The sequence below is a fragment of the Anabrus simplex genome, chromosome 1, assembly GCF_040414725.1.
Source record: "Anabrus simplex isolate iqAnaSimp1 chromosome 1, ASM4041472v1, whole genome shotgun sequence".
NCBI classification, from domain to species: Eukaryota; Metazoa; Arthropoda; class Insecta; order Orthoptera; family Tettigoniidae; genus Anabrus; species Anabrus simplex.
Genome location: NC_090265.1, coordinates 1,250,821,314 through 1,250,846,866, shown reverse-complemented (window position 1 = coordinate 1,250,846,866; position 25,553 = coordinate 1,250,821,314). Strand labels below are relative to the sequence as shown.

At 37.7% G+C, this 25,553-nt stretch overlaps 1 protein-coding gene across 2 annotated transcripts in view; it reads left to right on the top strand.

The window, feature by feature from the left end:
* The first annotated feature begins 11,782 nt into the window (after window positions 1–11,782).
* The window catches only part of Arf1 (ADP-ribosylation factor 1), a 74,476-nt gene continuing 60,705 nt past the window's right edge, over window positions 11,783–25,553 (top strand). Inside the window, exons 1-2 of one of the 2 annotated variants that reach the window (XM_067137651.2) lie at window positions 11,783–11,923; window positions 12,697–12,871. In XM_067137651.2, coding sequence (XP_066993752.1) covers window positions 12,724–12,871 — 148 coding nt within the window. In that variant the 5' untranslated portion in view covers window positions 11,783–11,923; window positions 12,697–12,723. Of the gene's footprint in view, window positions 11,924–11,961; window positions 12,232–12,696; window positions 12,872–25,553 lie in introns of those variants that run through there. The other variant, XM_067137650.2, reaches the window with a different exon arrangement.

Genomic DNA, 25,553 nt, shown 5'->3' with positions numbered 1-25,553 from the left:
AAGGAAATGGCGTATGACTTTTAGTGCCGGGAGTGTCCGGGGACAAGTTCGGCTAGCCAGATGCAGGTCTTTTGAGTTGACACCCGTAGGCGACCTGCGAGTCATGATGAATATGAAATGATGATGAAGACGTCACATACACCCAGCCCCATGTCAGCGAAATTAACCAATTATGGTTAAAATTCCCGACTCAGCCAGGAATCGAACCCGTGGCTCCTGTGGCCAAAGGCCAGCACCCTAACCATTTAGCCATGGAGCCGGACAGTTTCGTGAAAAATTTTCCGCAACCATAACATCACTTCGCAGCCTTCAATTCCTATTACAATATCTGGTAAATATATATCTATCAAATTACTTAATTATATTCATTTCTTTACGATACTTCTACCGTTTAATTTTCATTTTATGTCATCCTTACTGAATTTCCTGCTTCCTGTACTCTCAGCAATTGAGAGGGTAATGCGAACTACAGGAAGCACGAACAACAAATGGCAAATAAGTTAACCTGAAAAGACGTCAGAAACAGGAAGCGATGGAACCAATTAGAGGGAAGAATATTCTGTACTTGGTGGCGGTAAACCCAGATGGCGTATATAGAGAAACTGATGTACCTCAAAATGGGGTTACATTGAACACCTTCAAACTTTATTGTGTTACCCTCAAATATTCTTAATTATATTGAAGGGATCAGTGAAGCCATGTATGGGACTAGGGACCTCAAATGATTATGCATGTCAAAATTTATCATATCTGTATTTATTATATATACCAAAAATAAAAGGCAATGTTCAAAGTTACCCTGCAATTGGGGTAACTTTGAACAAACATTATTTTTATTGTAGTTCAAACATAAACTCCATGAGGGTAACTTAGATCAACAAGATTGTTTTTAAATGGAATTGGTGATTGTATAACACTGCATTAAGATGAAATACCATGCAAATATGCCTAAATTAAGTTGAAAATTTAAAATAAATGTAGTAAAATATTTTACAAACATTTTCATAAATCAAAGGAACGGAGCACTTTCGAATGAAATCTTTGGGGTCATTGCTGTTTATAGAAGTGTTTTCTGGTACACTGCCAGTTCCTTCTTGCTGAAAAATAAAAAACTCTCCTATCAATATATGGAGCACTCAGAAACTTTACAATGTCTTCCTTACTGGCAATTCCTTCATCGGGTTCTTTAGGCGAATAAAATTTGAAATCAACTTTAGGATTGTGACGAAGGAAACCTAAATCATAAATTACTCCACCGTTATCATTACTGATGTTTAGAATTTTCCCAAAATAGTGCTTCACGGTTTTTCTTTCATGGAAACGAACCAAACAGAAATCTCCTCTTTCTGCATCCAGAATGTGTATCTGGATCATCACAGATTTCTTGCCTTCCATCCTCCTCATCACTGAGTTTCAGAAGCTGTATCTCTTGTTCCTCATCAGCACTCGTACTCGAAGAGTCGTCTTCTTGCACAGTCTGTTGTTTTTCTTGGGTGGTTTTGCCTGGCAATACATCTTCAGTACTGATACTCCTCCCAGCAACAACAATTATTCAACTCTTCCCCTGTATTTTCATTGGTTCTTCAGCATTTCTCAATTTCTTCAACTTGTCAAGCACTATCTGTGACACAGTGTGTGGGGGTGAGGGTATTTCTTCATTTTCAGAATTGTTGGAGGACAGATATTGAATTCCATCCGGCAAGCGCATCAGTACTTTATTGGCATTGAGAGGGTGTATTCCACATTTGTTGAAACCAGAAATTAGATTTTCACTAGTTTCGGGTTGTGTTGGGTATAGCTTCTTGTAAAGTTGAACAAGCAATCGTGGAAATTGATCCTTACTCAGTGTTTGCGATTTCTTTCGTACCGATGTCTTCTAGGTGTCCAATACATTTCGCTAATGGCGCTTTAATTGTCCATAAAAGGCAACATTAAGTGGCTGCAGCAAGTGGGTCCCGTTTGCTGGCAAACATGTGAGTGAGATTTTATTATCTTGTGCCAGTTTCAGAACATATTTACTGAAATAACTGCTGAGATTTTCACCAATTAACACTTTCCTTACTGGAATGTTTCTGACAAAGGGAACAAAAAACGGTTTCGAACCAGTCACTAAATGTAACTATGTCAAACCAGCAACTCTTACTGCGATTATATCGTGTATTTGGTGGACCACCTTCCGTCCATGTAGACCAGATATGCTCTGCCTTATATACGACATATGCTGGCAACATAACACCAGAGGCTGAACCCCAGAACATGATTGAAATGGAGCTTTTCGTACCGTTCCGGATCCTATCTGGATTCTTCACACCCCTCTTAAATATGCACCGCTTTTGACAAGGGTTATCTGAAAAATTTGTCTCATCGTAGTTAAATATGTTATCAGGAGAGTGGCATCATCATTTTTTAGAGTAACACTCAAGTTGTCAAAGTAAATTTTGACAGTTGCTGGTGATAAATAATGCTCTGTGTGTTGTAATGTTTCGACGCATACGTCGTGAAATTCTTACCCTGTGTCTATTCAGAAATTCGAGAGCCCAATCTGTACCTGGCAGATTATTTCTTAATGCAGGTATGTTACGTCCTTGTGCTGTCAAATAGGCGTTTGCTATCATTCGCAAGTCTAACAGGTCAAATGGAAATCCCCATTCGGATACAGTTAATAGCTGATCAACAAAACAATTTTCCTTTTCGTCAGAAAATGCTAATGGTTGCCCAAGATTGTTGGTGTGTTTGTTTCTCACTTTGTTGCTAAGAGTTCGTATGGGAATGGAAAAATGCGTGCTAGCCGTTCTCATTGTCATTCTGCCATTCGTGACAGCATTCACAGCTTCCTCCAAGTTCTGCAATGGGTAACTCTTATACGGACGTGAATCAGCTGTACGGACGTGTCTCCTTGGCATTTTAGAACTGAAAAATATAACGAATCTACCTTGTAACACTTACAATCACACCTTTTAGTAGAGATCAAGAATAAGCTTCAGGTAAAAAAGAGGCATTATCAGTAGAACATAATTTTGTGTTTGGGGTAACGTTGAACCCCGTTTTAAGTTAGAAAATGTCGGAATAAATGTTTTCTGATATAACCATGAGATATGTACATCCACTGTAAAAATCATATTTAAAAGACATATTGAAAACTGTGATACAAATGTTTTCTGAAGGTCAAAGTCGATACATACCTTCAACCGTATAAAAGTAGCCACATTTGAAAAAAATTAACAAATTTAGCCGCCATTTTAATCACCAACCAAATAACATATAATTGCCAACAACCACGGGCAGTGGTACCAAAGTGCTCAAAAACGTATCCTTAATATCCCAAACAGAAATTGATCTTAATATATTTCTTCAATACCACTGAAAGTAGGACCAAGAAAGATATGGCTGGATGATGTGGAGGAAGACCTCAGGAAGATGTTTGTAAGAAGATGGAGAAGCAAGGAGACCGACCGAGAGGAGTGGGCTACGATAGTTCGAGAGGCCAAGGCCCTCCACGGGCTGTAGCGTCCAGGAGTCAGTCAGTCAGTCAGTCAGTCAGTCAGTCAGTCAGTCAGTCAGTCAGTCAGTCAGTCAGTAAGTAAGTAAGTAAGTAAGTAAGTAAGTAAGTAAGTAAGTAAGTAAGTAAGTAAGTAAGTAAGTAAGTAAGTAAGTAAGTAAGTAAGTAAGTAAGTAAGTAAGTAAGTAAGTAAGTAAGTAAGTAAGTAAGTAAGTATATTTCTTCAACAGCATTTATAACAGTAAATACAATTTCCAGGAAAAGTGTTCAATGTTACACCATTGTTCAAAGTTCATTGTTCTTACGGTAATAACTGAACTGTATTGAAGTAAGATCACAATTTTTTCTGTTTAGAGTGTAGAACAGGGCCTCTCAGGGTGCATGCGCGTGGTGCATGCACTGTGCACGGTGCAAAAGATGACTTCGCTTGGTTGATCAGAGTGCAGACCCCCCACTCCTCTCTCCCTACACCTGTCTCCCCGTTCGGCCTGTCTCCGCGTTCCTCACCTTCACTGCTGTTTCTCCCCCACTGCGAAATGTTTACGTGTGGTGAGCGGAGACGCACAGTTGTATGGGACAAGGTTACCAGTGTTATTAAAAAAATTAAAAAAAGTGAATTAGAAATACACATACATGTTTGAGAGGAATGTAAACATAATTTAAAAAAATGCAGAACCTGTAACCAAAATGAAAATGCTACAGTACTGGAACAAACCTCATTTGTGGATATAGAATGCTCTTCTTCAAGCTGTTTCAACTTCCTTAATTCTTTCTCTCTGACGTCACCTATGATTTCACAATAATTTTCCGAATGTAGTCTGTTGTAATGTCTTTCAATAGACGATTTTCTTACGCACGTAATTATCGTCCCACAGATTAAGCATTTGGCGTTATCGTCACGACAAACAAACAAACAAAATACGAAAGTTCCCAGTTCGATTGAAATGGACTTTCGGAAGTCTTTGCTTTCTTCGAAACAGGTTGCTCCATTATTATGTTGTAGTCGTGCGCTTATCTATTTCACTGATAAACACGTCGTCTACCATCAAACGCTTCGTCGCTCTCAGCACACTACACCATCCGAGTCAAGCCGAGTTGAGGCGAAGCGTACCGATGCACAGTGCACAGAGCCTATGCACCTCGCTCTGCACGCGTGAGAGTTTGGGCGTTTGAGAGGCCCTGGTGTAGAATATTCTGTACTTGGTGGTGGTAAAACCAGATGGGGTATATAGAGAAACTGATGTAATAACTGAACTGTATTGAAATAAGATCACAATTTTTTCAGTTGTAGTTATAAATAAATGTGATATGAAGGAAGATCGTATAAATATTAGGAAGTACCATTTTGCTGATAAAAATAAGACAGGCTTGAGGGAGGTTTTAAGAAGTAATTATGATCGGTTGTAAATGTTGGATGGTTTTAAAGCAATTTTTGAGGAATGTGAAAACACTTATGTACCTTTAAGCGTGGTAAGGAATGGTAAAGGCCCGCTGTATAATGGCATAGAAGTAAAGAGTCTAAGAAGGAGGTGCAGGTCAGAAAGAAATAGAGTTAGACATGGTTTCGATGATCTACAGAAGGCAGAATTATTCAGTCAGCAGCATGTAAAGATTGTTGGTTACAACGATTTGTATAGTGGATGTGACTAATACTCTTGCAGAAATGAAATTTATCTACATTAACAAAGACATTTACAATAAGATACAAAAGTTGAAAATTAGAAAATCTGCTGGAAATGACATTTTTGGGAATATACTAAAGACAATTCGTTGGGATATAGTACCCCATCTGAAGTACTTATTGAAACACTGTCTACATGAATTAGCAATACAAAGTGAATGAAGAATTGCTATAGTAGCCCCTATGTATTAAGGAATGTGTAATAGACGTAAAGTGGAAAATTTCAGGCTAGTCAGTTTGATATGTGTTGCATGTGAGTTGTGGGAAAGCTTTATTTTGATTATATTAAATATGTTTGCGAAATTAATAACTGGTTCGTAAGAAGTCCGTTCGGATTTAGGAACGGTTTTTCCACCGAAGCTCAACTTGTAAGATTTCGGGAAGATATAGCAGATATCTTGTTTTCAGGAGGTCAAATGGACTGTATCGCGATTGACCTATCTAAGGCATTTGATAGGGTGTAGATCATTGGGTCTCTTAGCAAAGATGTGTGCAATTGGACTAGACAAGTGTGACTGAGTGGGTGGTTATATTTCTAGAAAATAGAACTCAGATAATTAGAGTAGCTGAAGCTTGATCTGATCCTGTAATCATTAAGAGGGGAACTCCTCGAGACCGTATTATTGGACCTTTATGTTTTCTTATATGTGAATAATATGATTACAGAACTGGAATCAGAGATGAGGCCTTTTGCGAATATTGTTATTCTATATAGAGTAATAAATAATTTACATGATTTTGATCAACTGCAATAAAGGCCTCGACAATGTTGTGAGATGGACAGCAGGCAGTGATATTGTGATGAACAAGGGGATTAAAAGTCCGGTTGTGTTTCACTAATAGGAAAAGTCCTATCGGTTTTAATTACTGCGTTGATGGTGTGGAAGTTCCTTATTGGAATCACTGTACCTAGGTGTTAATGTAAGAAATGACCTTCATTGGGGAAATCGCCTAAGTGGTATTGTAAACATAGGTACCGGTATTAAGGATGTAAACGAGAGGGAATTAAGTCTCTGGTAAACCCCGACTAGAGTATATTTTGAGTGCATGGGACCTTCACCAGGATTACTTGATTAGAGAGCTGGAAAACATCAGAAGTACGGTAATGCAGGTCTATTTGTTCTGCGTGTTTTCCGAAAAAATAACCGTGTTACGAAAATGTTGAATATTTTGGTCTGGGAAGATTTGGGAGAAAGTTTTTAAAAGTGGGGAAGATCACAATGTGAAGATACAGTTGGAATTCAAGAGACACTTTTGGGCAAATATTTGTTTATAGGGAGAGGAGTTAGTGGTTATAATATTGTACCAAGGGAGATGTTCAATAATTTTTCAAGCCCTTTGCAATTATTTGAGAAATGTCTAGGTAAACAACAGATAAGTTATCTGCTACGTGTAGGGTGACCAGATATCCAGAGACAAAAAGCAGGACCTGATCGTAAATATGATCTAGCAGCGAACTTGATCGCCAATTTTTCTCGTTCCTGTTAAACGATACCAAGCGTAAAAAGCATAGAACGAATCATACATTATTACTCACTACAGCATGATAAAACTTTCTTAAAATGTGATTTTAGATGCTATAAAAAGGAAGTAATATGTTCCAATAACAAAAATTACCAAATTTTATTAACCTACTAACCTATTATGCTATTACATTTGTTTACATTACAACACACAGTGTTCAGTGTTACATTAACACGTTGCAGTGTGAAGTCTCTGTGACAGGCTCTCGTACTTTTCACTTGAATGACTTGTCTTCAATAACTTTAAGTTTCCACGCAGTATGTCATAAAACTCTACACAGTTATAATCCAAGTTGCACCCAGTGATTACCATGTGTTTTAAATTTTCAGGCTTTAGCCTGGATTTTTCATCTGTCCAAAGATTGTTCATTAACGAAAATACCCGTTCTGTAGGAGCATTTGTTGCAGGCAAGCATAACACAAATTCTACAATATCACCTATATTCCTGAAGCCAATATTCCTATCTTCAAAATTAGTGAATATTTCCACCCACCTCAAATGAGTTGGTGTACGAGACGAATTCCATTCCTTTACCTTAGTAACTGTGACATATTCCCTGACATTAACAATCTCATCAAAAAGCATTGTATCACATATGTCTTTCCCAGTGTACTTAAGTATAAAATCTAATGACCTATGTACATCACTCCATTCGAACACAGAATTAAGATCTGCCCAAATTAACACACTGAGTTCAGAAAAATGAAAAGTCCACTGGTCTAAGTATTCCAAGCAAGTGGAATAAAATATTTCAACATTTTTCTTGAAATGTGAAACATTAACTAAGCCATCATTTTCAAGGTTCTTTAGTTTAGATTGAACAACTGAGGGTTCAAACACACAGTCTAGCCTATTTGAGAGCTTTTTCCTGAGATCCTCAAGTACTTTACAAGCATCCAACATAACAACATGTTGCCCCTCTAATAACTGAATAACACTGTGAAAAATTGCTGCTTGAGTATGCACAAAATTCAACCACACCTCAGACAAGGGATCATCAAAGAACTGTTTGATTGCAGTTGGACACCTGCTTTGTGATTCAAAATATGATTTCAGGGCCGGATACAACTTCAGTACTCGTTCAATGGAAGGTAACAAGGAAAGCCACCTTGTTCTACTGAAACCAAGAACTTTGGAATACTCAATTTCGACAAAATCACAAAACTCAATCAACGAGGCCTCACGTACAGTGTAAATGTGAAAATATGAATAGATTTTTTGCAATACACTTTGAACACAAACTGGAAGACAGTCCACAGCAGTTTGTATTGCATTGTTGACTATGTGAGCACTGCAACCAACACCAACAATCGATTTCTCAAGAGACTTCTGCGCGATGGAATAAACATTTTTAGAACCTTTCCGAGACGAGCCACCGAAGTTAGTATTAGTGTTGTCTGCACAAAGTCCAACCACTTTCCTTTCAAGATGAAAATCATTTAGCGTTTTCAGGACGAATTCGAAATAATGTCATCAATTTCCCCTATCTGTTCTTCAAAATCTAACAATTTTACATGTACCCCTTGTTGTAAATAAAATAGCGAACAAGAATGGGGAAAAGTTTGGTGGATTTATGATTTGAAGAGAGTGTGTAGACCGAGACAAAGTTCACAGTTTCCAAGTCCTTTTTCACTTCAGATATCGCAAATGGACTAATCTCATTAGTGACAATAGCTTCACACTTTGTCTTAGCACACGAATATTTTGGTTCGAAACACTTCTGAAGCAGTTTAGACGTGCAGTATGCCGAGCGAAATGTTTGGTTATGTTTAACAGTATGGAATGCAAAACTGCCTTCAGAAGCTGCCAATTTCTGTTCAGCTGACCCCAGTTCAACTCCTCGAAAGAAATTAGTGAGAAATGAGCTGGATGCAGCAGCATTGTCAGCGAGTTTGTGCTTCTTAGTATCCAAATGTCGTACAATCTCGCTTTTCCCGCCGTTTGCTATTGAAAATAAAGCTGAACATTTGGTGCAGCGAACGTCGCTTTTCGATTTATCTGGTACTATAAACGGGTAGAGAATCTGCAATTTGGCATTTAGTACACATTTACGTTTAACTTTCGGCATGATTACCACGGCTAGCTTAAACCACACTACTTGATCATCTGGATAATCACCAGTACCATTGCGTACGTTATACTCAAAGCCGTGAAAGAGCTGTTGTCACAACGCCAGCACCAGCCAGCAGCTCCTCAGTACACAACTACACTGCTCCAAACTGCTCTTCCCGTCGTGAAAGTAACGACCGCAACGACAACCGGAAACAGGAGTGTTTATATTTGAAGCTGTAGCCATCTTAAATTAAACATTCGTTCCTTTTCATTCGTTTAAAACATTAATAATTGCATATACCACATTCTGCCAAAGAAATGAAACCATTTATAATGCAAAAATATTTCGCAGTATTTTCGCAGGATATTTTATTTAAAGCAGTATATTTATACAATTTTCGAGCCTCTTCGCGGACCGCAAGATAGGGTGTTAAAAAAAGGAGTATCCTTCGAAAATCAGGACATCTGGTCACCCTAGCTACGTGGGTGACTGTTCTAAAAGCAGATCAGTGGTGACACATGGAATGATTGATTAATTGATTGATTGACTGATTGAAGATGCGAGTCGGTGTTCTGGCAGCTACTTTGCTAAGAGTTAAGACTAGGCCGAGTGGGGTCTTTATAAAGATCATTATATGAATATAATGTTGGATGGCAAGAGGACAGATTGGGGCAAATGTTTATTTATAAGAAGAGGCATTAGTGGTTGGAGTAATTTATCAAGGAAATGTTCCATAAATTGAAGTTCTTTGAAATTAATAATTTAAGAAAAGCCTAGGTAGACAATTGATAGGTAATAAATGAATGAATGAATGAATGAATGAATGAATGAATGAATGAATGAATAAATAAATAAATAAATAAATAAATAAATAAATAAATAAATAAATAAATAAATAAATAAATAAATAAATAAATAAATAAATTTGCCACCAGGGTGATAACCGTAAATCCAGACCATCGCTTGACAATAAATTCTCACTCGTTCGTTCGTGCATGTATTAAGGCGATACAGTTATTGTAGACTGTAGGATTTTATAGTCATCTATTTCGATGGCAGTACGCCTAAATAGATTCTAGGTAATTTGTTTGCTGTTGGTGTCTGCCATCTGCGGTTTGGGAGATGTACTAGCCGTACTGATCATGTAATGGATGTTTACCAAAGAGGATAGAATAGTTTACTATCAGTGTTCAGAGAGTTGTCGAGTTCTCTAACCTTAGCCTACAAGGAATACAAAGCCTGCTCATTCGCAGTGCACTCTTCAGAAACAGTGTCCGCCTGGCAGTGCGCGTCTTGACCACTGCAGCGCTAGTATACCACCTCACATCAGCACTCACTAGCATTGATAACGGGAGTTGAAACTAGCACAAATTTACCTCTACACTACACTTCCTGTATATTATATACGTTACTGAGCAGAATGAAGTAGAAAATAATAAATGTTCACCTTTTACCCCTAGCTGTGGATTTTCATTTCAGATAACACACATAACTGTCGAAATTTGTGTCTGGCATTTAAAAGGACATAAGGTCTACCCTAGATATTTTTACTACCGCACCGTAGATTTTCAGTGAAAATGAACGACTTTAACCATTTTCCTTGATATTTTCTCCTCATAAATCGTTTTTCTCCTCAAGAAGTATTCTCGGCGATACTCATCTGTGATGCCATTAGCATAGTTAGTGACAGAGGGGCGTAGATACTTCTGCAGTATTATTCTGCTTAGTTCCTCAGGATGATCACTTTTCCCACACAGCAGAATATGATTTTTAGCAACACGTGGTAACGGTATTTCGGCTAATGTTTGTGCTATTTTTGGACTGTCCAGCGTTACCGATAACATTTCGTCCCTTATTTGCCTCAGTTTCATCAGCAGTGAAACAAAACCTGGCTTTGGATACCTGAGACCACCTCTGTCTTTGATTTTTATTAATGACGTTAGTGGAGATGGACTCTGGATACTACTAATTTTATCAACACACTCTTGACATGGCATGTGGTCTTCGACAACTCTTACCAAGTACCCTCCAATATATGCCATTGCAGCACTCGACGGAGCGGTCACTAGTGTTCCATAACTTATCCTTGGTACTTGGTACCACCTACACAACAGAATAAGGACATTATTATTATTATTATTATTATTATTATTATTATTATTATTATTATTATTATTATTATTATTATTATTATTATTATTATTATTAGAACAGGTGCAATAATAATAATAAGTAACCTAATTTTTGCTGTCACAGTGTCTGCGTATTTTCTGTACCATACACTGTCTGTTTATTGCTTTAATCCACAATTCCCTAATTGGCTCTTGGCAAGGGAATTCATGGAAAACTTTATTTCTAGAGCCTTGTTTAAAAAACGGTACACAGCAGTGCACCATTGTAATATAAGTGACGTATTTTAACAATACATTTTTCCCGTTTGGTCAGTGTGTGAATTAAGCCGAAAGTGTCAGGTTCCAAGTCGTCCTCAATTTACAAGAGATTCCCCATTTCACATTGGATGGTAAAATTATATTCTGTGACGTTTGCAGCAAAGAGGAGAGGGAAACTTGTTTTATATTTCCCCGTAACGAATTATAATCAATTTAGCAAAATCAGCATGGTATTTTAAATAATGCATATTAAATGTCCGAGGTCTGGTAATCACTATATCAAGTTCCTGTGCTGGTTGGAAGTGTAGTGTGTTGTCTGAATATGAAAAGAGAAGTGTTGGAACAAGCACAAACACCAGTCCCCGAGCCAGAAGGATGAATTAGACGTGATTATAATCACCCATTTGGCCGGCCATCGAATCCGGGACCTTCTGAACCGAAGGCCTCAATGCTGACCATTCAGCCAAGGATTCGAACTAAACAAAATCATTATTGAGTTTCATTACTTCTATCAGTATTAACATTCAACTTTCGTAGTAAACGTCACCAGTAAGCATACAACGTGTAGAAATACCGCCAACCGAGGTGTTCATGTGAGGTTGAATTGCAGCGCCTCTAGCGGCAAATATAGCATCCACAGGGCGGACAGCTATGAGTGGCTATTGGGCAGGCTTTGTATTCATTGTAGGCTAAGCTCTAACACACCTGCTTTGCGACCTGCATGATTCTCTGACGGTTGGTGGACATACAGCAATTGAGCGCGTGGAAGAGGGAAGGTAGGCTTTAATCTAAAACATAGGCAAATGGTCATGATCTTTTGAGATTATTTCCAGTATTTCAGTCTGCACTACTTTGTCAGTTTGATTCTTGAGCGTTCCTGTCAATTGTATGACACATCGCCGGCACTGTCATGTTGGTCACGTGGAACGTGTTTGGCCAATTACGTCAATTCTGAGATCCTATACGTGGCATGAAGAACGAATCCTCTTCCACGTCCGCCATTTTAACATAATAGTAATATCGAAGAGGCCTGGGTTAATGTGCTAGCATTTCAAGAAGTAACCAGGTGTTTTTTTCTCGGAACGTAAGTGTGGTGTAATCTTTTTAGATCAGAACTATTTGTTGGTAATACTTGATGTTGTAGAATAAGTTATGCTGTATGAACAGCTGAAATAGCTATAGTTTGCGCTGGGAGGAGATCCAAGGTGACAAATCAAAGGGCTTGGCGTTTTATTGTCGACATGAAGTGTTGCTTGTCTCCATAGTTCTATTATGTTTATAAGTCTTTGGTTTTTGTTAACTGCTGTTGAGTGATTATGTTTTTCTATTGATTTGTGCATTGTCTTGAGAACGTATTATATAATACAAATAACCGGTGGTTGGTGAGTCGTTGGACACAATGCCTTTCCTGAATCAATAGGGCTCAACCAAATTCATGCCACCTCACACTTCTATTTGATCACTTTGTTCGTGCACATTTTCCCGAAAGCTTTTAAGTACTGTAATAATTACTGGTTTTGTTCTAATGACTGCTGTTCTTGTGTTTCAGACGTTGCAATATTTATAACCATCCACCATGGGGAATATGTTCGCTAATCTTTTCAAAGGCCTTTTCGGCAAGAAGGAAATGAGGATATTGATGGTCGGGTTGGACGCTGCAGGAAAAACGACCATATTATATAAATTGAAATTAGGAGAAATAGTCACAACAATTCCAACTATTGGTGAGTGTCATCTTGTCATATGTTAATTCCTGGAGTTAACCTTTATTTGCGTGTGAAGATTTGGAAGTAATACGTGTGTGAAATTTTAGGCATTCTGCTCTTTTCACGTAGAGAAAGTATGACATCTGTCAAGGTTTCTTCATTCCACATTATTATAGACTAATTGCACTTGTTACAGTCACTCTGGTGGTAAACTAATAATGTGATCATGTTGGGATGTCATCCTTTGAACTGTTCTGTATGGGACTATTAATTACATCAGGTGTGAAGATTATTGGCAAGTGGTGGTGATTAAGATATTGGCAATCTGAGTGCAATACTGAAAATGATGGTACAAGATTTTTAATTTTTCTTATGTGGGTTTCTTAATTAAAATGCTTTGTATAGTATGAATTTTTCATTCTTCTAACAGATCTGCAAAGTTAAAGTTTTGTTAGCTATGTTTCACCTTATCTGCTAGGTTAACTACTAAATCATTCTGAAGTATTTTATTTGGCTTCAGAGGTTTGTTCATCCCAAACTTGCCCAATTGGGGAAATTGGTAGATCTAGACTACCAATAAATAGGTAACTGAGGAAGTCTTAGGTCTTACACCTGCTAATTATTTATGTAGGTATTGCTGTAGCTATTACAATTTGTTTGTAGTCATGTCAGCTCTGTCTTCATACTGGTTTCCAAGTGAACAGTTACTAACAGCATGTGCCATCTTGGTTGGTTTTGTTTTGAGAGTTTTGGTTCTTTGTGGCTAATTTCATTGTACTTATTTGCTACTAGCAATTTCAACTATTGTATTACTATTGTAAACTACTATTAACTAGGCCTATGCATGTTGCATTGATTGCTTGTATGCTAAGACTTAGTTATGCACTGATCAGGTAAATGTACTAGTGAAGTAATCATCAGGACTGCACCTTCAAGCTTCGATTATACACTGAAAGATTTTTACTCGTATATACTTCATTTATGTTTTTAAGCATTAGGGCTATAAGTATGAATTGTATTGATATCTAAAAGGTATTACTCCAGCTCTGTTGACAAGATATTTCTAATGTTATAAGCGGAAATTAATGAAATCTTACTTGGAGTACTTCTCAGAGGAGAGATGTGTTAATTGCGATGTCCAGGAACCCATCATCCTTCCCCTTCAAGTACATTTTTATAACCTAATGAAGAGTATTACATGCCATTTTCATTTCTGAAGTAGCTACTTGCATTCCTGTTGGCCAGTGTGAAGTAGCACGTGATCTTGTTCCTGTCAATGTTAATCATAATCCGTTAACCATTCCCAGCACAATAAAAGCGCAAGGAAATGTAACAGGCTTAGGGCCTCTTTGCGGCTTGTAACTTGGGGGCTTACGCCCCCTTTGCTTGTCCTTATATCACAGGTCTTGTCCAGATCCTATCCTAACATCCGCACAGCAAGAACCACTCCAGACCAATGGTCTGTTCCAGGTCTTATCCTAACCGTCAGTTTTAAGTACAGAGGTTGTCAGCACTGAGCACCACTTGACTACATCCTTCCCGAGAAGGCTGCGAGCGTGTAAACAAACTGCTGTTGTTCCCCGGGTGTGAAAGTCTTGTCAGCAGGGTTGGAGTAATGATGGATAGTGTTTCTGCTCCAAATGATTGGAGCAAGGTTACGTAAATACTAAAATACATTTACTAGATATGGTGCTTTAGGTTATCCTGAAATTTCTATATTCTTGGTGAAGGAACACAACGGTTATGGAGCGTAGAATCATATTTTTGCGCCGAACAGTCAAGACTATTATAGATTTTGAGTAAGGAGATTACTTTCATTGAGGGTCTCACTTTTACAGTGTTCTGTAAACCTATATGGTTGATAAAATGAACATAAAATCTCATGTGACAAAACTATTTCAAAATTAGACTTTCAATCAAAATCAGCAGTGTGGTGTATCAGTAAGTCACCACTGAACTGCATTTAAGGCTATTGCTTAGGTGGCAGAATCTTTGAGTTGTTAGAAATTCATATAAAAATATCCCTTGATAAATTATTCCAATCCTTATTTCCTCCTCTTATAAAGTAGCATTTGCCCCAATTTATCCTCTTGAATTTGAATTTTATAATCTTTCCTACGTAAAACTCCACTAGGCTTATTCGTAGGGGCATGTCGATCCAAGCCATCTCTCCACTGACAGCTCGGAACATTTCTGCTTAGTCAAGCTGTTAGTCTCGTTACATCAAAGTCTTCCTAGCCCATGGTTTGCATCTTTTTTTGTAGCACTACTCCTTTGTCTTTCAGAGCATTTTTGTTAATATATTGTGATAAGTTGTTTTCTGAGTATGGTTACCTTCATTTTTGAGATTTACCAGCTGTAACAGTTCTTTGCTCAACTCTGTCCTGGAAGTTCATAGCATTCTTCCAGAGTTCCTTATTTCTATTGCCGGCAGTCGACAAATGGTACCACAGTTTGGTGTCTTGTATGTTCTATACCGAAGCGTTAATTACATATAACACTTAGGCCCGGTTTCACAGTTTGAGTTTAAGCCGAATCTTTAGTAAGCCACGCACGCCGCTTAAGCAAGGCTTACTCTTTGGCTTAAACACTAAGAGTTTCACAGTAGGGGGACCATGTGCAGCTTTACTAAGCTGAACATCTCCGAAGTTGGTAATGCTTGCGCAAACGCAATGATTCAATTCTCATCTTTGTTTACATCCTTAGCCTATGATTGATTGACTTGTAGGTTATACATCGTTTATCAGCCAAGATAATTTAGAAAAATGAACGGAAAATGTGATTCCAATAATAGTAACAAAAATAAAGTTTAAAAAAGGTCACTCGCCCGTCCTGACACGTATTACCACTACAGTCTAAAATGGCCATAACTTCTGAACCATTCATGCAAATAATGTCCTGACAAGGTTGTAATCCTTATAAAATACTGGAGGTCAATTTCAATGAGGAATTCGAGGATAATATAGAAATATTTATTTAATGTTAAGGAGTTATATTTTTTACCGCTGAGTATAGCATAAAATCGCTTCTAGAGGGCAAGCGGTTGGAAATAGGTATATACCAACGCAGACTTTTTTGTAGAGGTTTCATGCTCTACAATTGGTACGCTTACACTTGGGGTCTATCGTTGATGGTTCACGCAGCATAAGCCAAGAAAGCAAGTGACCGACCGACATTTTTTCTCTCTTTTACTGTATATCGGAACACGGAAACTGTATTATTTCACGAGCCTCGAAATATATTCAGAAATATAAGTTATTTAATGTTAATGTTATAGGTTTTACGTCCCACTAACCTATGAATTTGAGCACCTTCACCACAGGACAGACAGGATCGAACCTGCCAAGTTGGGCTATAAGAAGGCCAGCGCTCTACCATCTGAACTGAATCCTTAGCTTAAACCTCAGTTTCATACAGCTTAAGCCAGTCACAGATAAGCTCGGCTTACCACTTGCACTCCCCACTGTGAAACTCGTCCAGAGTTTAAGCTCCCGCTTAAGCCCGATCCAAGGCTTAAGCGTATACTTTGAAACCGGGCCTTAGGGTCTAGCCGTTTGTTCACATAATTTAAAGTTTATCACTACATTTTCAGGTAATGTATGTTGTAGTGATGGGTGATTATAATCTGTGAACTTTGTTTTTGAGAGGATAGTGAGAACTGTTGCTTCTCCAGGTGAAGTAACTCTATGGTTGACTGTGAATGTTGTACATTAATTCGATGATTTCATATCTGATCATACACTACATTCAAGGCCATATTTAGGGAGGGGTGATGGATGACCAGGTTCGCAAATTTTTTGCCACGTTCATTAAATTTTTGAAAGGGTTGTCTTACAATGAGAATTAGAGAAATTTTATATTGCACTGAACTGTGGCTGCATTTGGTCACGCTTTTTATCTATTTTGATTTGTGGGAAGGTGATCAAGATAACTCGTTTTACAACGTTTAATGGTTTTAACTGCTATAGTCCGCACAGAGCTAGAGATTGACAGCTGCTTCAGTACGTGTTCTCACAAGTGTGATTATTTTAAACAGGCAACTGTCGTAGGGGAATTATATTTGACATTGATCAATTTTTGTTCTTGCTGCAAATACTTATCTTAACCTTTTGAACTCCATTATCCTCAGTGTATGCTTCCTGCTTCATTTATAATTAATTTCTGCACTGAACAGCTGTAGGAAATGCACTGCAAAACAATCTAACACAAAATATAGTTATGTTACATGAAGTATATTTACAGTTAGAACAAAAAATATGTTAATCCTTGTAGTTTTTCATTGTGGGGTATTTGAAACAGTTTTCTGGGTGAAAACCGGGTTTTCTCGAACACATTGCGTAGTAGTAAACTTTCCTTTCTACCACCTTTCTTGGTTCTGTTTGATCAGACAGCATAGTCTTGTTTTCAAGGTAGCTTGTTGATAATGTGCAGTTATCATTCAAACGTTCAACATCAAAAGTAGATGGATTTCCTCACTTTTAACTTTTGTTGTGTATTTCCCCAAAGAACTCTTAGATCAGTTTCTTGATGGTTTTGTGCGATTTGTGGTGCAGTAACCGGATCCGGTACACATTGACGCTATCTCCAATTCGGGTCTCAGAAATGTTTAACTTAAAGGGCGAATTCTACCATGTCAAAAAAGGAACTCAGATGCGAAAATTACGATTTTCTGCAAATTGTACGCAATTATTAAATGCCAATATGTGGCAAGCACTAAGACTCTCGTGCCTCGGTAGCCACGTTGATGTCATAGTTCATCCCTGCAACCTGTGGCAGGTCAGCCATGATGAAACTATGACGTCACGAAGCAACATCTGACATTTGAATGGACATACAATCACAAACGAAGCATCCCATAGGTTACAGCACTGCACATCTCAGAATGCATACCTATGATATAAATGTACCATTGGAAGAAAAATGAGAGGTCTGACTCTTGGAAGAATATGTGAGAGAAATAGCAGGTTCATCAACATGCACTCCATTAAAAATGACTGAAGTATGAAAATAGGTGGTGTGTTGTTGAATGCTATTGGCACTACTGTTGATAATGTTACGTATGTTCGTTAGTTGGTTGTTCAAAGTTTGAAGCTTTGACAGTTCGTACACGTCAGTATATGGCTTCAGAATTGAAACTTTGTGGTACTGACGTGTAAATGCGTAACTTTGTTTGTGTAATTCATTTAGAGTGCATATGAAATGTAAAAAAGAGTACTAGTTTAATATTCCACTGGGAAGTAAAAAATGGGCAGTTAAATTTTCAACAAGATACCTATACAAGAATTCAAATGTCCAGTGTATTGCGAGTGTTATATGTGTACATTTTTTTACCAAGTGATTTAGAAGTGCTATTCTTAATCCTCTCAAGTCATTTCTAATAGTTATGTACAAAATTATAAGTAGTAATGTTCCAAGTTTCCAGTGAAAAATTGGACTGTTGGCTGTTCTGAATGTGTCGGATTACCAGTATTCCTGCACGACTTTCCTGTCGCAATATTAAAGATTGTGTGAGAGATTTAATAGCTAAAAATTTTAAAGTACTTTTGACATTTTGCTATCTGTGATATCATAGAACAATATGACTTTCTTTCGGAAAGGAATAGAATTTAATAGATATATACTTACCAGACATTATAATAGTTGAATCATGGCTGAGAAATGATATAATGGATGCAGACATTTTCTCAGTGATCTGGAGTGTGTATCGTAGAGATAGGAATGGTAAGAGGGGCAATATTCGTTTTGGCAAAAGAAGAATTTGTAAGCTACGAAAAATTTAAAGATGTAAAACATGAAATTCTAGGTGTAAGGCTCATCTTTAAAGATTATGGCAACTTGACTTTGGAGTGCACAGACTGGGAAAGGGTAGCTCTGACACTGATTCAGAATTATTTGATAAGATAATCAGTTGTGTGGGAAACGATAAGGAAAGGAACACGATTGTAGCGGGTGATCACAATTTACTCCCTAAGTGGATTTTCCAAAAACAAAATATGTGCATGTATTTTTAAAAGATTCCAAATACCAATTTTCACGTCATTTGACTTAAGTTTTTTGATATATAGGTGTACTCATTTTAAAAATTCACCCCCTTAGCAACAGAATATCCAAAACACCCCCCTTAGTGAGCACCTACACTGTAATATAAATGTATCCCCAAAATTTTATTTCTCACTGAGCTCAATAGCTGTAGTGGCTTAAGGGCCACTGGGACTGAAATTTCCAAATTCTATATAAACTGAGGTACAGCTTTGAAATTTTATATGCTTATGAATAGTCGTAACATAAACCACTGTGGGAAATTTGAGCATTGCAAGTTCATTAGTTCTTGATATTAAATATTTTGTACATTTTCATTTGCAAATTATTCAAGATTTATAAAGGTCTGCCGCATTAAACCAATCAAGATAGTGTAACTTTTAGGTAATATTCTATTGCACTAATACAATTGGAAGAAACCTACGGATTCGTTTTTGAATTGCATTAATGAGTATAAAGAAATATTTTTTTCATATCCAAGTTTTATTCTACAAAAAATCTTCAAGTTTTTAAGTTTGAAATTTTTTTACAGTCAGACCAAAATTGCAATCCAAAAATCGATCCGCAGGTTTGTAGCCATTGCAATGAAGACAATACATGCAAATTTTGAAAGCAATATCATAAGATTTATGGTGTGCGTAACATTTTGAATGCTTGAAAAAGTGAAACAGAGAAAAAAGCAATTTTTTTAAAATAATGGACAATGCTGATAACCGGTATTGCCAGCTGATTTCCACCGAGCAGCTGATAATCTCAAAGAAATTTCTTGTTTTCTCCTACTTTTGGATTTTGGCTTATGCCACCGAGAACTTATTGTATGCATTTCACCACAGAACAGCACCAAACAATACTAGAAAATACTCACACACCTCAACACAAACTGGAAAACAACTTGTTTGTAAACAAACAGGATTTGCACATGGTATGTATGGAAATGTCATAAATAATGTTGAAACTAATGAATATTTTTTTAATAAGTAATCATTGTCTTTGAAAATATGTAAAAAATAGACTCAATGTATTATGCAAGGCCACACCACCACCTCTAATCTTCATTCAGTTTTTTCATACTTTTGTAGTTCTTATATAGTTTATGTAGTAAAAGTGCCTACTTCCTCCACTAGAAAGCTGCACATTGCAGACCGACAGATGTGGGAGGCCTTTTTGAATTATTCCTATGAAATGAAATCGAGAAATCTGCTTGAATACACCACTAATGTGCGCTGATTGTGAGTCGAACGAAATTGGGCGTTTAAAGGACTGAACGCCAGGCATTTAAAAGCTACGCTAGAGCTCTAAAAATGGCGGAATTAGATAAAAACACTGCTATCTGATCCGCAGGAGTTAGGGGTGTATTAATATGGAAAAAAACGAAAATCAATATTTTTCATGTATTTCGCCAAAATTTCAGTCCCAGTGTCCCTTAAGTGCAGCCAGTATCCAGTATTCGGGAGATGGTGGCTTTGAATCCCACTGTCGGCAGCCCTGAAGATGGTTTTCTGTTTCCCATTTTCACACCTTAATTAAGGCACAGCCACTTCCTTCCTGTTCCTAACCCTTTCCCCATCGTCGCCGTACGACCTATCTTGTGGGTGCGACGTAAAACAAGTCGCAAAATAAATTTCATTTTTTTGATGTCCAGTAGTTTGGCTCCAATTCCCAATTCCTCTACCTATAAATAAATATTTGCCTAAATTTGTCCTCTTAAAAATTTCAAATCTTCATATAATCTTTCCTACCTTCAAAAGCTCCACTCAAGCTTATTCATCTGCAAATGTCGTGTATCCGAAAACTGTTCAGCCACGGAGTCTGGCAATGAGTAAAGAATTTTTTGGCCTTTCGATCTTTACCATATTGAATTACGTACAAGCTACGAGAGTTCGCTGTGGAAAGAATGCTGCTGTGCTCCGCCCGCTCAGCTGGCGGCGTTAGCAAGAGCGTAATTTATATGCTCTTGCTAATGTTCATGTAGAAATGGGAAATTTTCAAGAAGCAATGACTTGTTCTCTACTTCTAAGGAAAGTAAATTTCCAAATAATTCTGCAAAGTGCACTGATGCATTAATCACTAATGAAACAAAGAGGTACTTTTCGTAAGCCAACTTAAGGCAAAATTCGAGATATAATACATAATTCTGTTGATAATAGAGTCCTGGTCCAATAAAGGTTTTAAACAACTGACGAAACAAACATTCACGTAATGCACAGCAGGGAACGCCCACTTGATGTTCAACCCGGCAACATTCTTAGGGTTTTCAGGGACAAGTGCATTCTTGCTGGCCGGTAGGCTGCTTTCTTCTCATACAACCACCTAATTATTTATAAACCAATATAAAATCAACAATTGCATGCAGGCAAAAAGCAGTTTTAATTTTAGCCTGATGCTTTCATGAGCTTCGTAACAAGCAATTTTTTTACACCTGTAATCACCTTGTAATGAGAAAGTTTCAAAATTTTCAACAGCCTTTTTTCTCAAATGTCAAATGAAATAAACTTCGTATTCAGATCAACAAGTTACTTTTAGATGTATTGAAGTTTCATAACGATCAAATACGTGTGAAAGTTATGATTTTTCAAATTGAGCACTCCGTTAGAAATGGGAAAAAAAAAATACGGGCACTTATTTTGTTCAACATGTGTTAAAATTTTGACTGGGTACAATAAAAAATCTCTACTCCACATAATTAAACATAGAAATAAAATAAGCTACATTTTTGTGTAGCTTGTTTCTATGTGGAACAAAGGATAAAAGTTTTATTAACATATTAACTCTGGTGTCTATACTATTTTCTATGGCAGTAGGTTATGTTAGGCAGGTGGTCTGTAAAATTGGAAATTAAAATTAGGAAGGTCCTAGGATGAACACTCAAGTGTTGGAATGAAAAATAATTTATATGAACATATCATACAGAAATGTTGCATTTCATAAACACGGTACTTATGAGTTGAATAATTTCAGGTAACATGTTTTGGTTAAACCAGTATTTGGTTGACAGATATTTGGTTAATGGAGGTTTTGCTGTATTTGTTAAGTTATAGCTGATTTTACTTCCTAGAAACTTGCATTTTGCAAAGTTTGTGCGGATACAAAGATGCCCAATGAACAACTCGAACTTGGATAAGGTGGTTGCAGTGATTCAGTTGAGGGAGTATTTGTTGGAATATTGATAAACCCTGTACCATCTGTTGTGCACAATTTATTTGCAATATTATAATGATGCCTTTTGCTCCAGTGAGGAAACTAATTAGGGGGCTCTTGGTGTGAAACTGTGTACCGGTATAGGGTGACAAAAGAGAAGTTCCCTTCAGTTGAAGCTGGCTGGTCTAAACTTCCAATTCCAGGCAGGAGACTGAAGAAAGGGATGGTTACTTAGACAGCTTCTAACAATAATGCAGTTAATAATAATAATGATGTGCATTTTCCATCTGTTGGCCAGGTCTGCTTAGAACATGAGCCTCTCCTCTTCTCTGTGCACTCTCTTCCACTCCTTTTATCCACCAGTCTCTTGGTCTTCCTCTATCGTTTTCCTGTTATCTCCATTTCATGCATCCTCCTGGGTATCCTTTCCTCCATCATTCTTTTCATGTGTCCGTACCATCGAAAGTCTAGATGTGTGTATCCTGTTCTGTAGTGGCTCTTCTTTTACTTCTCATCTAATCCATTCTTGCCACTCCTATACTGCTTCTCAGAAATTTTGTTATACTTTCCTGTATCGTAGTCAAAGTTTCTGCTGTAAATGTCAAGGATAGGCACATAGTGCGTCCTGTATATCACTCTTTTTGCTTCTCTGAAGGACATTCTCGTTCCAGACCAGGCTTTGACACTTTTCATGAACACCCCTGAGTTTCTTTTGCGCTCGATTATTTCCTTATTTGTTCCACTTTCCTCTATGATACTTTCCAGGTACTTGAAACTCTCTCCGTTCCCCCTTCCTAAGCTGTTCCCCTCGAAGCATTGTCCCTCTTGTAGGTCTCCTTTCTATTTGTGATCACTATCTCGCTTTTTGGTATTAAATTTTATTCCATATTGTTCCTCCTCATCTTCCCATGCATCTGTTTCTAGATATCCTGTTCCTTTTCTCCCCAGACGCGCAAGTCATCTGCACTTTCATTTCTCCTTCCCCAAATTTTCTCCCCCTTTTGTCATGGGTAATAATGGCGTGTGGCCTCCGGAGAGGCCTGGTGCAGGTCTTTCGATATGACGCTGTATAGGCGACGTGCACGTCTGTGAAGATGGGGCCCTATCTAGGATGAAATGTAATGCTGAAACCTTCACAAACACCCAGCCGTGAGCCATAGGAATTAACTAATGAAAGTTAAAATCCCCTACCCAACTGGGAGTCAAACCTGGGACTTCTTGAATCAAAGGCCAGCTTGCTAACCATTTAGTTTAACCATGGAGCCGGATTTGTCACGGGTACTATTTTAAGGGAGAATACCTAACACGTTGCAAACTACAGTAATTAATTTGGCTCATGGAAGTTTTCTTATTTGCAGGAAGCATTTCTTTGCTGAATAAAGTTTTGCGTGGCCTGGAGTTGGAGTATAAGCAAAGTAATGGCAGAAATGTGATTGTAGAGAGGGCAGATATTGTGGCTTTGAGATGTCAGTTTTTTAGGGACTTTACCCATATGCACCCACCCGTCCTGTGCACTGACATTCCTAGGAATCCGCCACCTTTTTAGTATGCAACCTTGGTGTTGCAAGCCTTCGGTTAAAACAGTATAGTGGGTGATCTACTGCACGTATTATCACGGGACCTTTTTTTATACTTGAGAAATACCACGCTATTGCTCGTGACACAAAAACAGAACAATACAGAAATATAACACATAAAAAATCCCTTTGAAAACGTAAATTTTTCATTAACTTATCTTGCCTCAGAAGTTCTTTAGTGTGTGGTATGGCTACAAAGGTCCATACAAAGTGGAACTTTACACTGATCACACTGCCATGTGGTCTCCTTCCTCTGCTTGTGTTTCAGGCATGCAACACACCGTTTTGTTGTTTTGGAACCCTTTGCAGCAGAGGGCTCCACTTTGATTGGGAAGTGCCGGCCAGTCAAGATGGTAACTCTCCAGGTGTGACAATGTCTAGCCTTGAAATGAGCAACCAATAATTTCTTCTGCCAATTTCTGTTTGAAAACATTAAATGTTCTGTCCTGTTTCCCATTGACAATTCGGTGCAGAATGTGAGAATGCAGAAGGACCATATCCAAAATATTAAAAAAAAATTTTTTTGTATGCCTTGTGTGTTTTACGCATAACATGAAATTGACTAAGAAGTTAATCTCTTAAATCTACACCTCCCATGTTAGCATTATAGGATATAATAGCTGTGTGTTTGAATAGGATAACTCCAGTCTTCCGATCAATCTTGCCAGTGCAAGCAAAGTCCAGTCCATGCATTGTTGAGAGCACCAAAACATCTTTCTTGTCTTTCCATTTGATCGCACACATATTGTTGCAAGAATATATAGTTGCCTCCCCCCTCAAGCTGTACCTTACCTATTTCTTTGGGCATATTTTTCCTATTAGCCTTGACTGTTCCGCATACATTTGTCCCTTTTGAGTGTAAATAAAGGTACAGATCTGGTGATGAATACCAATTATCTACATATAAACAATAGCCCTGATCCAGTGAATTACTGACATCATATCTATCACTATCTTGCTGCTAGCTGGCATGTCGTCGACTTTATCTAGACCTACATAAATTTTGAAGGAACGTATGTAACCATTCTTTGAGTCAGTTTATAAAACTTTACACCAAACCGTGCTCGCTTAGATTTGTTGTACTGAATGAAATGAAGGCGACCTCTACATTTCATCAGTGATTCATCTAATGAATGTTCTTGCTGGGTGTGTACAATGTTCTAAATTTGGTATCAATCATTTCCATAACCAGGTGCAACTTTCTTAGAGGATTGGAAGTATCAGCTACCTCATTGTTAGCCAGATGTATTTACTCAGTTCGAGAAATCTGCCGCGAGGCATGACAGTTCTAAAATAGGGTGTATCAACACTAACATCCTTGCACCAGTAACTCTGAATAGTTGGTTTTTGTACCAGTCCATACACATATTTTATTCGAGTTTGTCTTAGAAAAGTTGGGATCATTACTGGCATACCTATTAGTTTTGTTTGCTATGAACTGTACAATGTTGGAATCTAAGTAATTCCGGAAAATGAAATCTCTCTTTACATTTCTATGTATACCACTACCAGGATTCACTCCACTTGCTCCAGAAAAGTTGTGAATAATTGGAGAATTCTGTTCAGACACCCAATTTCATTGAACAGGTTGCTCATAATTTTCACACCAAATCACTTTCACTCTTGCTTGAATCATTCGATATAACATGCACAGGATCGCTAATAACTTCTTCCTTACTATCACTGCTGAAATCAGAGCCTAAAACGTCAAGCAAGCTTTGAATTTCGCTATTACTGAGCATATCGCACGACGAAGTAACTTCCCTCTCAGCCATCTTGTCAACAACAGAATACCGGTTTCTGGATCGATGTTTTAATCAATTCACCTTGCCAAAGAAGCATACCAGAGCACTCTGGGGACACTGTCAGACACCAAGAACAAATTTCCAGTAGAAATGTTTCCAGAAAAAGCCAACAGATGTCACAAACATCTCCAATATGCGACC